General features: G+C 36.9%; 1 protein-coding gene across 3 annotated transcripts in view; it reads right to left on the bottom strand.

Annotated features, from left to right (window-relative positions):
- Nucleotides 1–9647: 9647 nt before the first annotated feature.
- Nucleotides 9648–14837, bottom strand: part of ca7 (carbonic anhydrase VII) — a 45715-nt gene continuing 40525 nt past the window's right edge. For all 3 annotated transcript variants that reach the window (XM_028809726.2, XM_051932057.1, XM_028809728.2), the window contains one exon: nucleotides 9648–14263. In XM_028809726.2, the coding sequence (XP_028665559.1) occupies nucleotides 14141–14263 (123 nt within the window). In that variant the 3' untranslated portion in view covers nucleotides 9648–14140. The remainder of the gene's footprint in view (nucleotides 14264–14837) is intronic.

The raw sequence follows: 14837 nt of genomic DNA, 5'->3' as shown, positions 1-14837 counted from the left end.
AACGTGGCTTGGCTCTGATGGCGCGGCTGTTTTAATCGAATCTGCGCCTCCGGATTACAGTTTTACTCGTGCAGATTGCCAAGGAAAGAGATGCGGCGGACTAGCAAACATTTACTCAAGCCGGTTAAAGTGTAAAGATGTCACTTTTGGTAAATTCAAGTCCTTTGAGTATCTCGCCGTTGTTATTCATGGAGATTCTCACGTTCTAGTATTATCCGTGTATAGACCTCCTAAATTTAATGCGTCTTTCTTTGAGGAATTCTCTGACTTAATATCAATTTCAATTACGAACTATGACACTCTTAATAGTCGGCGACTTTAACTTTCATATAGATAATCAGTGTGACCAAAAAGTAAAAGAATTCATGAACCTCCTGGACACTTTTGATTTGAGACAGATCGTTAATCAGCCTACACATAAAGCAGGTCATACGTTAGACTTAGTAATTACTAAAGGACTAAAAGTTGATGTAAGGCAGGTCATTGATATTGGTCTATCAGACCATTTTCTTCTACAATTTAATATAGAAATATTTATAGAAAACCTTCATGAGAAGCATATTGTTAAAAAACGCTTCTTTGACTCGTCAGCAGCTTTAAAACTTACAAACATTCTAAGCAATCAGTCCGTTTATAGTGCCAACTATAATAGCGAGGATAATGTAAATAGTAAGGTGGAAAGATTTAATACTAAGGTGAGAGCTGCTGTTGACACAGTTGCACCTGAAAAGACAGTTAAAAAATCTTCTAGCATTGTTATACCATGGAAGACCCAAAGAGTGTCTGATTTAAAGAGAACATGCTGTAGAGCTGAGCGTAAATGGAGGAAAACTAAACTAACTATTAAAGGTTAAAATAACAGAATACAATAACACAGTCCGTCTTGAGAGGCGCTGCTATTTCTCTAAGATTATAAATAACAATGCTAGTAATCCCAGCGTCTTATTCTCTATGATTGATCGTCTGCTAAACCCAGGTAACTCAAAGGAATTCCTCCAAAGTACTTCCAGTAAAACCTGTGAGGCTATTGCTGTATTTTTCAATCAAAAAATTAATGATATTAGAAATAACATAGTATATGTCCCCAACACTGAGGATTCTCTTAAACCCCAGTACTCTGTTACAAACAAATTAAATTCTTTCACCAGGATAGATTTACCTGATTTACATAAAATAATTTCTGAACTGAAACCTTCCACCTGTGTCCTTGACCCAATACCAACAAGTTTTTTCAAAGAAGTATCAGGCGTGCTAATTGATAATATTCTTGACATAGTAAATTCATCATTAGATAAGGGGGTCTTCCCAGACTGTCTTAAGACTGCTGTAGTTAAACCCCTACTTAAGAAAAATAATGTTGACCCCACTGCTCTTGAAAATTTTAGACCCATCTCCAACCTGCCTTTCTTAAGTAAAATTCTAGAAAAGGCAGTCATTATGCAGTTAAATGAGCACCTCAATAAACATGCTATTCTTGATAAATTTCAGTCAGGTTTTAGAACAAATCACAGCACAGAAACTGCACTCGTTAAAGTAGTAAATGACTTGCGGGTAAATGCAGACAGAGGCCATTTATCTGTTGTCATCCTCCTAGATCTGAGTGCTGCATTTGACACCATTGATCATAATATTCTTAGAAATTGCCTTAGTCAATGGGTGGGCCTCTCTGGCAGTGTCTTAAATTGGTTTGAATCCTACCTGGTAGGGAGAAAATTCTTTGTTAGTTGTGGTAATTACAACTCAAAGACACATGATATCCTATATGGTGTTCCACAAGGCTCTATCCTGGGTCCGCTGCTCTTCTCAATCTACATGCTTCCGTTAGGTTAGATTATCTCAGGGCACAACGTGAGCTACCACAGCTATGCAGATGACACGCAGCTGTATTTATCAATAGCACCTGATGACCCCGACTCTGATTCACTAACACAATGTCTTACTTGTATTTCTGAATGGATGAATAGTAATTTTCTAAAGCTAAATAAAGAGAAAACTGAAATTTTAGTGATTGGCAATAATGGATATAATGAGGCTATTAGAAATAAACTGGATGCATTAGGATTAAAAGTCAAGACGGAGGTAAAAAGCTTAGGGGTAACTGTTGACTATAATCTGAATTTTAAATTGCATATTCATCAGACCACTAGGACAGCATTTTTTCACTTAAGAAACATAGCAAAAGTTAGACCTCTTATATCATTGAAAGAAGAAGATAGAAGATAGAATCCTAACTAGGAAAAGAAAATCCAAGCACATTTCTTCAGTTTTGATGTCACTACACTGGTCATCTGTGTCATTCAGGATTGACTTTAAAATTCTGCTTATGGTTTATAAAGCCTTAAATAATCTTGCCCCATCTTATATATCGGAATGTCTGACATCTTATATTCCAAATCATAACTTTAGATCCTCAACTGAGTGTCTCCTTAGAATTCCAAGAGCAAAACTTAAAAGAAGTGGTGAGGCGGCCTTCTGCTGTTATGCACCTAAAATCTGGAATAGCCTGCCAATAGGAATTCACCAGGCTAATACAGTGGAGCACTTCAAAAAACTGCTGAAAACACATTATTTTAACATGGCCTTCTCATAACTTCACTTTAATTTAATCCTGATACTCTGTATATTCAATTCATTATAATAACTATTCATGGTGGCTCTAAAATCCGTACTAACCCCTACTCTCTCTTCTGTTTCTTTTTCCGGTTTCTTTGTGGTGCCACCACCATCTACTTAAAGCACCGTGATGTTCCAACATTGATGGATTAAAAGCCAGAAGTCTGCATGACCATCATCATCAAATCCTTCCACGAGAACCCTAAATACAAAGAGGACTATTTCATTTATGTTAGATAGAATGCCCAGAGGGGACTGGGCGGTCTCGTGGCCTGGAACCCCTACAGAATTTATTTTTTTCTCCAGCCGTCTGGAGTTTTTTTTTTGTTTTTTTTCTGTCCTCCCTGGCCATCGGACCTTACTCTTATTCTATGTTAATTAATGTTGTCTTATTTTAAATTCTTACTTTGTCTTTTATTTTTCTTTTCTTCATTATGTAAAGCACTTTGAGCTACTTTTTTGTATGAAAATTTGCTATATAAATAAATGTTGTTGTTGTTTTTATTCAGGGTAACATTGTTCTCTATATGCCACACTGAGAGGCTGTGGACTTCCTCTCTGTAAATCACCAACTGAGTCATCTGCAAACTTTACTATGGTGTTTGAGGCATGGGCTGTGTTATGACCAGAAAATAATGATTTTTCAAAGGCAGGGACATGATCTTAATAATGGATGGCATTTTAATAAAGAGGAAAAATTTATTATACCAGGAACAGGTTTTGATTCCCAACCATATGTATTTTTCATACTTTCAATGTATAGATGTAATGTTTTTGACTGTCCTACCCATCCCGTCCAACTTATGTAGCTGGGTAGCTGGGAGAGAGTTAATAGAGTTAATGCTCGGGACTGTCCATTTGGAACTGCTGGCTAAAAATATTTGAAGACCATCAGTGGAACAATTTGTTCAGGGGTCAGCAACAACCAATGAGCATGCCTCTTTAATCAAACCAGCACCCTTGTGAGAGTTGGAAAACTACTAGGAACAAGAATCAAACTAGCCCTCAGAATGCTGGCATCCACAAATGACTGATAGCTCATGGCCTACCTGGAGAAATAATTAAACTTTCCACAACATATGGCTGAGACTATCTGAAGATCTGACATCTTCCTGATCCCTGACATTTGGAGGAGACCCATGAGTGGAACTTAGTTAAATATGAAGAACTGATCTGTGAGTATACCGTGTAGACTTGGAAGTCAAACTACATGCCCAAAGAGGTGTGCTTCAAGATTTTCAGTCATAACTTCTCAAAAAACAAATTGAGCATCACTGGCACAAGGAGATGAAAAGCTATCATGAACTCTACCAAGACAGCAAAGACAGCCTCAAGATGACTCAGGATGAGAAGCTCAAGTCCATGGGGATCTGCAGCAGATGCTTTTTGAACAATTCTTGGTTGATTAATCATAGCTGGGTCATCTGGATGAAGGTCTTATTGAATGACCTAAACCTGAAGAGCCTAGATCCCATTACTGATGATATGCTTTATTTGTATCATGATATGTGTTAGTGAAAGTACACACAGAAAAATAAGGAATGGAAAAGTGCAAGCAGAAGGCTAAAGATTGTATATTTTGGCCAGAGATCAAGATTTTACACAAAATTCCTCCATGCATATTATAGTCTTTAATCAAACAGGGAGAGCAGAAGGCAATAATCACACTGAAACTACAGGACATGCTATACTCACAAGACCCAGACTACCAGTTTGCATTAATGGCTCAAAATATACCATTCTACATCTTACTGACCACATGAAAATACATGGTCACTACTCACAAAATATGAACCAATAAAAAGAAAACAATGAAAAGCAATAAACTCATTTTAAACAAGGAGTAGGTAAAAAAGTGTCCCTTATACCAAGTTACAAGATCCCAGAAATCCACCAATTGATCATTTTAAACATCATCAGCACCACTGTTGATGAACTGAAGATCATGACCCTGTGTTCTTGCCCTGGAAGAATAGATACAAACAATGTCAAGTCAATCAGGATGATGAAAGGGAAAGAAAGACCAATCAAACAAAACAAGTACCACAATCAAATAGCTCTTTACAAGAATGGAGAAATAATTTATCATTACCAGAACAACAGAGTAGAAGAGCCAACCACTGCAATTCAATCAGCTAAAACTGAAAGGTCTCTTTGCATGTTGGTCACACATGCAAGATGAGACTCTCTCTGTACATGTAACAATAGGTTTGAAATTGAACTTGAACTCACTTGCACAACTGACGGGCTGAAATACTTCCACAAACATTTCCTTGTTACTAGCAATGAAGAAGAATAATGCAGATGAACTTGCCAACAGACTGTTCATCACATTTGCCAACAGATGTCAGAGAGCTAATGTCCAATCTGCTTGAGCAAACGGCAGTGTCCTCAGTTCAGTTTATTCTTATTAAGTATACTTCCACATAACAGCTGGCCGAATTGTACAATAATAAATACAGCATGGCTTAAAAATAGAGAAGCAAACCCATTTTTAATATTACACCTGTAGTGAAGATGCTACAGATTCTTACATTGTCTTCTCATAGAGAACCATAGGTGGTGATGTAGTGGATACCACAGCTGGATCACAACTTCAGAGATGCATGTTTAATGCCTGGACTGGCCAGTCACTGATGTTCTCATGCTTGTCACATTCAAGTGGCTCATGTAGGGATACTCGGACATCCTTCTGTGTACACATATTTGCAAGTTACTTTAATTGAGGACTGTAAATGAACCTAGTGTAGATGTTGCATACATAACATAAAATACATTACCAAAGCTGCTAAATCCAGTTCAGCACCATGGGGTGCCAGAGCCTGTCCTAGAAGGAACAACCAACTTAGATAGCATTCCAGTCCATTACAGGGCCCGCTCAGGCATACACCCATGTTCATGCTCAAAGAGGGTCAATTTAGAGTCACTAATCAACTTTAATTGGACATGCCCTGTGACGTATCTACATCCCATCCAGCTCCTGCCTTGCAATCAGCACAGCTGGCACAGGCTTCACCGTTCAGTGGCACTAGAATTTAATGAGTGTATGCAGAAAATGGATAGATGTTTAGTCTCCCTTTATGTTATTGGAAATAATTGTGACACCTCAGTTGGTTTATTCAGACCTGGGGTCAGTTTTTTCTCTTGAGCAATATGGAGGCAATGTGCTGAAAACATCCTGAGGATGCTTAAGGAAATACAGCTGACCACTTTCTCCACTATTAGCACCATTTGTTAGTTAGATTATGTTAAGTTAATAGAAGTATTTTCTTAGTTATGTTACAATGTTTGGCTATATAGTAGTGCATAGTAAATGAAAGATTCCACAGTATTATACCCCCAACAAGCTAAATTGTAAATGGAATATGCTAATTAAATCTTGTCATTCCGACTAGAGACTAGTTCAGTTTATGATCTGCCTTGCAGTTGGTAAGGCATGGAGGGCCTCAAATCGTATGGAATGTATTAAATGTACTGAGCATGGTAAATATACTGACATACTAAAATGATGCCTATGTAAGTGTGCCATAGAAAAGTAATAACTTTTAAGTATAGAAAGTAATTTACGTTTAACAGAAGAAAGCTAAGGTTGTAATGAAACAGAGAAGGAACATTTTTTGCATTTTTGCCTTTCATTCTCTGTGTGTAATAACTTTTTCTGAATTTTTGTGATTTGTTCCTTTTTTATTTCTCACTAAACCTTTTTAAAACAAACTTTATTGGACTGAGAAATTTCTTTTGTTATGTGTTTGACTCATGCTGTATCCAATCTAATCAGCTCAATAGGTGCTCGGCTTTGGGAACCAGGAAAAGATGCCACTCCATCCACATTTAATTGAAATGAACAAGCTCAAAATAAATTTTAAAAGGTACAACACCTTCTTCCTCTTCTCTTCTTCTTTCGGTTGCTCCCATTGCCTTACATTTATAAAATTTTAAATCCAACAACAAAGCACCTTAATGATATATCCACAGTTTTATAAATTCATTTTTTTATGATTCATGGAAACTCATTTCAGTAAGTGAGTTTGTGTTAAAAATAGCAGAAGTGGTAATAATTTTATTACTACAACCGAGCAGTTTTTAAAATGTTGGTATTTAGTTTAATGGTCACATTTTTCAAACTTAACCAGATGTATTGAAGGTAGGAGGTACAGTGGCAGTTTACCAAATTAGAAATGCAATTACTTAGGAAAAATAATCTAACTTGTGCACACCCAGTTGTAAAGATCTAGATTTAAACTTAATTGCTTCTTATAATAAAAGTAACTCAATACCACACCATACCTTTGAGATTATTCTGTATCTTGGGAAATGCCAAGAACATCTGAACTATTTTATCTGACACAGATCATCTTTCCTAGATGTGTCAGGATTACAAAGTAGATTTAAAGGTTTCTTACATAGTGGAGCAGAGGTGATCATTTTTTTGAAATGCAGATTTACAGGGCCTTTACCCAAACTGAACCACGGTGTCAAATCCATCAGGGTAATACTGCAGAACAGCCAGATAATGCAGAGTATAAAGAAACAAAATACTGTGCAATGCTGAAAACCCCAAACTCCCACACAAATGCCAAGATTAGAGGCATATTACTGTCTTCACCTACACACATCTCTCATGAAAGCTTATTTAATTAAATTAGGAGCAGCTACTGCCATTATGCCATCCTTGCACTCTGATTGCCTGGTGCTTTAAAGCTTAAAGTTGTCGTTAAGAACACTTGCCCTTCTCCATTTTTCACCTCAAGTATCTCCGAAATAAGCATCACTACCATACACCATCAGTGTTATACAATACAAAAATAAAGTTTATTAAATCTATTAACTAATTTGAAATTGTATTTTTTATATTTCTGTTATTTTCTACCTCTGCCACCTGAGGCTTGAATAAGGCCACCATCCCTTGTGAAAAGTAACTAAAAGAGGTTGTTTGTCAGGAAGGGCATCCAGCCTTAATATTTTCTTCTCCAAAACACAGCATGGGTGGGCACGCCCGCCTACCTATGTCAGAGTTTGGGAGCCCAGTCAAACCACAGATGGAGGAATCTGATTTATGATGGTACTACATGTGATGCACCATGACAAAGTTGGTTTAGTGGCAGGGGAGGTGAAGGCTGGACTGCATTGTAAAAGGATTGTGACTGTTTTTTCCGTTATGGAAGTGCTGAACAGAAGGTGAGTAGATGTGTGCCACATACAGGATACAAGGTGGAAAGGTAAAGATGTGAGAATGTTAACTGAGAATGGTGAAGGACATAACTTTTCTAGCTGGGAAAAAGCGATGGCAACAGTGGAGTTGGTGCACTTGCATCTGAAAAATGGGCAAAGTGTGGCAGCAAAATAAAAAGGATGAAGTAGAATATTGTAGTTATAATGATTGTAATCAGCTAAAGAACAGGATCTCAGTAAACGTGCCACAAGTTAGCAAAAACAATGAAGAGAAAGATGAATCTTGGGACAGGTTGGTGGAGGTGATGTACCTGGGGTGTCTCAGGGAAAGGTGATTTTAAATGGTTGGCAACTTGAATGGGCATGTTAGAGATAATGTTGGTGGTTAGGAGGGAGTCCACGGGGTGCTTTAGCTTCAATCCCAGGAATGTTGAGGATGAGAAGATTCTGAGGTTTGGTCATGTACCTGAAATAGCTATGTGCAACAGCTTTGTATGATATGCTGTGTTCCATTTACCTCAGAAATCGAATGTCAGAGCTGGGAATGACGTCACACCTGAGTTGACTGCACTCCATTAAAACATTTAGAAAATCAATATGGACACATCCACATTTGTGGTGCTTGCTAAATCAGAATAAATACCAGTTAATAACAATGCATTACATGGTATTTTGCATATCCAAAGACCACAGCAACATGTCCACTGACAGAAGTTAAACAGTATTGTGTGTACAACTGATTTAATCAGACACAAATAGATGGATGTGTTACTAAACAGTATTAATACTATAGCTTTCACTAAAGTTTACAGTCCACATTGCCATTTTGGACTGACGTCATGATCTGAAGTCGGACAAACTCAGATTTGACAGATCAGCCCCAAGTTTCCAAGTTGGAAATCCAATTTAAGGGGGGCATTCCAGTTGAAAATTCCGACAAGGAACTTGGACGTTTCCACTTCCCACTTCAAATGGAATGCAGCAATTGTCGATTTATTAGTGAGGAAAGTTGATTGGGACATGGTGAAAAATGTGTCAAGGTAATCCATGGATAAGACATAACATTGTTTTTTTAGGAAATCTCTTAATTAGAGGCATGAGAAAATGTTAGAGGAAGTGTGCACCAAAAGTTGAAGAAGGAGAGTGCGAGAAGTAAAATGCTGATAAATTGGTAACAAGAGCAAATGATATTTCAAATGTATCAGGTGTATTGAATAGAAAGTTGAAGGTAATAATGAGACCACACATAGGATTCTGAGAGTTAACTTTGGTTCTTACTCCAGTTGATGAAAAAAAATTGGGAGGGAGGTGAAACATAGCTAACCACAAGCTTGAAATTACAAGAAAAGGCTAAATAAACTGAAAATGTTCATCTTGGGGAGACTTCTTATAAAAAATGATCATATTCCTCAAGCTATAAAAAATATTTATCAACAGCACAAAAATGCTTACCTAAAAGGAAACTGTGAGACAATTCTGAATAAATCAGTTGACTGTGACAAAATGACAACCTGAGATAGAGACAGGAAAAAAACATCTCACCTCAAAGTATTAAACCCCCTCTGGGTGCAGACTGTAATGCACAAGTGGACACAAGTAACTTAAGATAATGTCAAACTTGCCTGATGGTGGCATTTGATGTTGCTCAAAGACTTTCAGGTAATTTTCTTAGTATCTTGCTCATTTTCGTATGGTGGCCACAGCACAATTATCCACCAAACTGAGAGGTGACTGGTCAGTACTGGAACCACCATACAAACTGAAAAGACCTGTCTCCTATAACACACCAGAGATGCAAGGTATGACTTTAGAAGGCATCTTAAGTACTACAGTTAGTATACAGTATAACAATTAGGTGAAACTGCTTGTTAAATATATTTTATTATGGTTATACTTTCAGAATTGCTTTTAAATACATCCAAAGTTTTTTTTTGCTCCTAATGAAAATAAAAAAAGCCGACAAAAATAAAAAAATAGACATTTGTTTTCTTACATTTCATGAAGATTTAAAAACTGCCAAAATAAAAATAAAAAATACCCAGAAACTATACTAAAATATGTAATGCCCAGAATACTCCTGTGAAATTTTCAGTTTTATCACTTTAACAAAGAAAAAACAAACAGCACAAAAAAAAAGAAATCAACCGGGAATAAATAGCTGCTCTGACTTATCTTAAAGCAGTCATCCACTTGCAAAATAAAAGAACAAATGCGAACATCAATTTCTATGAGTAAAAATAAAAAGTGTTTATGGTAGTGAGCTGTAGTAAACAATGTTATTACTTACATCAAAAAGACAGGAGCACATGTCGACTCTTGTGAAATTATCTGAGTTAGCTTTATTTTGTCTTTCATGACATATAATGCTAAAACTACAGGTAAAATTCCATTACAACGAAAATCTTTACAACGATGTATTTGTACGGTCCTGACAGCTTCCCCATATGACACTAGTCTATAGAAATCTCATTACTACGAAGTACGTTCAGTGAATACTTTCATTACAACGAAGTGCACAAAAGACCTTGAAATGCCTGAATGAATCATCCACAGAGCAGTTAGTTCTGTGGCCGCAGCTCAGTTGTGCACAACGATCCCCAAACAGAAACACTGTAATTTTTTTTTCTTTCTTTGAACTTTCTTTGTACTGTTTTTTTTTTTTTTTGCTATTTTTGTTTTCAGTGGTTTTCAGTGATACCTTTTGCTTATTGCTCGTCAACATTTGAAAAACATCCATTGGAATTTAACTCATTGTCACTCTCCTATAGAAACGGCAGACACGAAAAAATGATAACAGTTCATATTAGAAAAAAAACTAATTTTTTGCAGCTCTCGATTGCAGCAAAAAAAAAAAAGGACGTTGCCAGTGAATTCGTAATTTCGACACTGTCAACTTTCTTGAAAGACAGAGCAAAAAAAGAAGAAAAATCTCGGGTTGCAAACATATGTGTACTGCTGCATTTGAAGACATCGAAAAAGTCGTCTTTATGTGGTTCAGTGATGCTCGTTCAAGAAACATTCCTATTAATGCGGCACTCATTCAAGAAAATGTGAGGTTTGTAAACTCTCTTGGGACCTCCCACAACTAGACAGCAAGCCGAAGAGCATGCCGAAGTGCAATCTCCGTGAACAGAAAAGATCTCGATGGGTGATGCAAGGTTAGGAGCACGTAATTGTAAATGCAGATAACAGGATTACTTGATCACTGACCTGCACGACCCTGCCTGACTGCTGTGTCTGTGTATAGCAGAGTGGCAGATCCCGCTACAATAAATAACTGTGCCATTCATGTTTCAAGCTGAATAAAGCTGGTTTTGCTAAAGTACTGAGACTCAGCCTCGTGTTTTGGGGTGCAAGACAGGGACTTATAGCGCGACCCCGATCTTTTATGATTTGCTTCTGTGGTGCTTCACTGCAGCGCTGTGAGCCTCCTATTGACCTGTCCTAGCAACGGACAAACAATCTTCCACAGACGCTGCAATCGCGCTTCGGGATGCACTTCAGCGTGTCGTTCCTATTGGGTGGGGAGTGGGGTCTCAAAAGAGTTCAGAAACCTCACAATATGAAGAAAAAATAAAAGGATGATTCGGCTTCTGATTGATAACTGTGCTGCCCACAACATGCTTCCACATTTAGATAATGTTCGCGTTGAATTCCTCCCACCCAATTGCACGGCAGCGCTTCAGCCAGTGGGTTTGGGCATCATTCGCACCCTTAAAGTGCATCATCACAATGAAATGCTGATAAGAATTCTCATCAGCATAACTTGTAGGCAGGAGGAGATTAAAATTAATGTGAAAGAAGCTATTGAAATGATTGCAAATGCCTGGACGCAAGTTAAAGAAAGCACTATAGCAATAAATGCAGAATCTCATTACAACAAAATTTTCGTTACAACGAAATATTTTTTAGGTCCCTGGGAGTTCGTTGTAACGGTATTTTACCTGTACTTGAAATAAGGGCCAAGGTTTCAGTTTCTCAACTGGCACTGTCAAGACACTGTTATTATGGGTTCTTGAATTTGCATGTATGATTTATATAAATGTAATCAATTATTATAATTATTATTATTAAAGAAGCAGCATTATAGAACATCAAGATCTTCAAAAGAGAACAACATTGAAGGTGCTATGTAAAAAAAAACTACAGGCAAAAACCAGTTAAAGTAAATGGTTCACCAGTTTTCTTAATATAATTACGAAGATGGCTAACACATAGGCATTTAGAAAAATGTTTCGGTTTTTGGTAATGACTCTAATATCTCAGCAGAGCTCACAAATTGCAGATGACTCAAATAATTTAATGAGCTCTTTAAAACAACTATATAATTAAAAAGGAGCATTGTGGTCTTTGCGTATTCCATGATGCCTTAATTATGCTTAATTTTACACATTAGGACTATTGGCAAATCTTAACAGTAGACAGGGCACCTTTTTTACAATTTTGCTTTTACTATTAAAGGAACAGTAGGACTATTTATAAACATTTCTGAATGTGAATGTAGGCTGCAGTGATTTCCACCACACACCGGCAGAGTAGCAATAAGGGAACATGTTTTTCTACAAATCAGTTAGAGGATGTTTTATGTCAGACACACTTTTCTTCTTTACCCCATTACTAATCATCCTATTCTAATCAGAAATATATCGAGATCTAACACATTACTTTATAAAGTTTCTGATCCAAATGTTGCTGGAACATGTCTGTAATCTGTAAATCACCCCAAGGGTTAAGGCCCTGAAACTAAAGTTCACAGATTTACTTAGTAGTGAGCCATGTTTTTTTATCAGGCTGTGATTGTCAACAAATAAACTAGGAAACTGGAACTTGACTAATTCAGCTGCAGCAATGACACATTAACAAATGTTACAAAGCATACTACCCAGTGGTTAATTTTGTCATAATTAAACCTTCAACAATATTAGTACTTGACCACTCTACTGAGCATGCAGAATGCCAGTCCTAATAGTAATGTTTCCCATAGTGTGTAGTGCAAGAATTACTAAACAGAGGTATATTTGGTGGAACAAGCACTAGAAGAGTCCTTCTTATAGGCAAACAAACTGTATGTTCATAACACCACAAACTACAGTCCCCACCACAGTTCACCTAAGCAAAGTTTTTCATATTGGTCAACTGAAATCATTTAAATGTGGTATCAGAATGAATAGTCAATAGAGCAGCAAGAAATTATTTAAGTATATTAGCTGGATTTAAAATATACAGCACTAATGTACCAGATGAGGTGTAACACACAGATCCCTTTTTTGTATTTTGCCTTCAATTCACGGTCATTTCTGGTTCTGGTGTGTGCCCATGGCTTTAGCCTCACCAGTTAGCCACTTCTTTAAATAATAATCTCATCCATCAAGCATAAACAGTGGCTCATGTAGGGATCACTGTCACTGATTGATAATTATTGTGTATCACATTTCTTTTTCGCATCAGTCCTAGCAATTAAATGTAATCTTCATTTAGTTTTAGCATACGAAGAACAGTCATACATTATGGATTCTGTTAACATCAGTCAAATGAATGTATGCAACAGTAATTCCCCTTGAACTCATTTAAATAAGTTTGTCCACACTGACTCAATAATAAATATCAATAACTAGAAGTACAAAATACCACCTGTTCTGTCCTACTTTATGCTAATATGTATAACTGTTATTATCAAATAAATACTCACTAAACAACGAATGAGTTATTCGTTCTCAAGCCCCTTATGGAAATGATGTTCAGTTTTTAGCACCTTTCAACAGTGCAACAGGAAAAAAAATGAACACTCAGCTATTGCATATTAAACAGACCCACATAAACATTAGTGCACCCACACTGCTTAGAATCCCCATGTGAATCACTCTATTATGTATGCCTTTAAACATCCAGTAAACTACAGATAATAGCTTTGGGATGAATCTTCTGTACAGCAAATGTATTTCTTAAAACCAATAATTACCTAGGCTCTATCATTGTAACCCCCAAACACATTTTGTTCTTTCCATTTGTTTTTTTTTTTTACACATTTAATTAACAGTTCTATTTATAATGTATCATGCTAACAGCACTCACGAGATAAATTAATCTCAAGAAAATAATCTAAGAAAAGTAGTCCTGTCAAAGAGACCAGAGCTTGTTTTCTATGTGTTCTATAAAGATCCAAAATGGCTATTTTCAGCAGTGTTTCTCTTTCTGGCTCTAGTAAAGAAATCTATTCTGTTTGTCTTCCAGGAGTTTGAATTTAGCCTTCAGCTTCAGCATTCTGGGGAGATTTACTGTGGGCTATAAAAACAGAATACACTTGAATCACAGTCCTTCAGAATACACTTGACAAAGTCAGTGCCTGGGCTTGTCCTTATTCACAGAATGATGCTCGCACCTTCCTGCCTTTCAGTGGTTGTGGAGGCCGAAAGTTATCTATCATGGGAAGTCGATCCTCATCTTCATTGCTGAAAAGAAGCAGTCTAAACCTATGCATCTGTGCAAAAGAGAAAAAAATGTTTAGAATATCTATTAATAAAAGAAAAGAAAACACTCGTCAGAGTAATATTTCAGATTAAGGTCTGTAAGTCAGTCTAACAGAGAAAGTGTCACTGAAAATATTTATTGAACAAAAAACTAGTGCTGAAGATTCACAACAAAGCAAAATTAAAAATCAATGTTTGAAATAAAAATTAAGTTTCACAGAATAATCTGACTTCAAGCCCCCTATAAATCCTCAGCTAAATCAGATGGCAGTGCCCTATATCTACATTTCAGGCTGCTTCTCTAACTGACTGCAGTCTTAGAGTTTATAAAAATTCAGCCAAATATAATTTGGGCTGAGCCAAGGATTGGAGCCTATCCTGAGAGCTCTTGGTGTAAAGCAAGAAACAGTCCTGAAAAGAGTGACAGTCTATCACTGAGAACCTTTACACACACACACACACTCACCCAGGGCCAATGTGGAATCAGTAGACAGAAAGCCACACTACATTCAGGGCACAGAATTCAAACCCAGGGCACTGAATCTGTGATACAGCAGGACTACCATCATGGCCTCATGCCAGCAT

The sequence above is a fragment of the Erpetoichthys calabaricus genome, chromosome 9 (assembly GCF_900747795.2).
Source record: "Erpetoichthys calabaricus chromosome 9, fErpCal1.3, whole genome shotgun sequence".
NCBI lineage: Eukaryota > Metazoa > Chordata > Cladistia > Polypteriformes > Polypteridae > Erpetoichthys > Erpetoichthys calabaricus.
The sequence above is the reverse complement of the archived record's forward strand: the minus strand, read 5'-3'. Positions and strand labels throughout refer to the sequence as shown.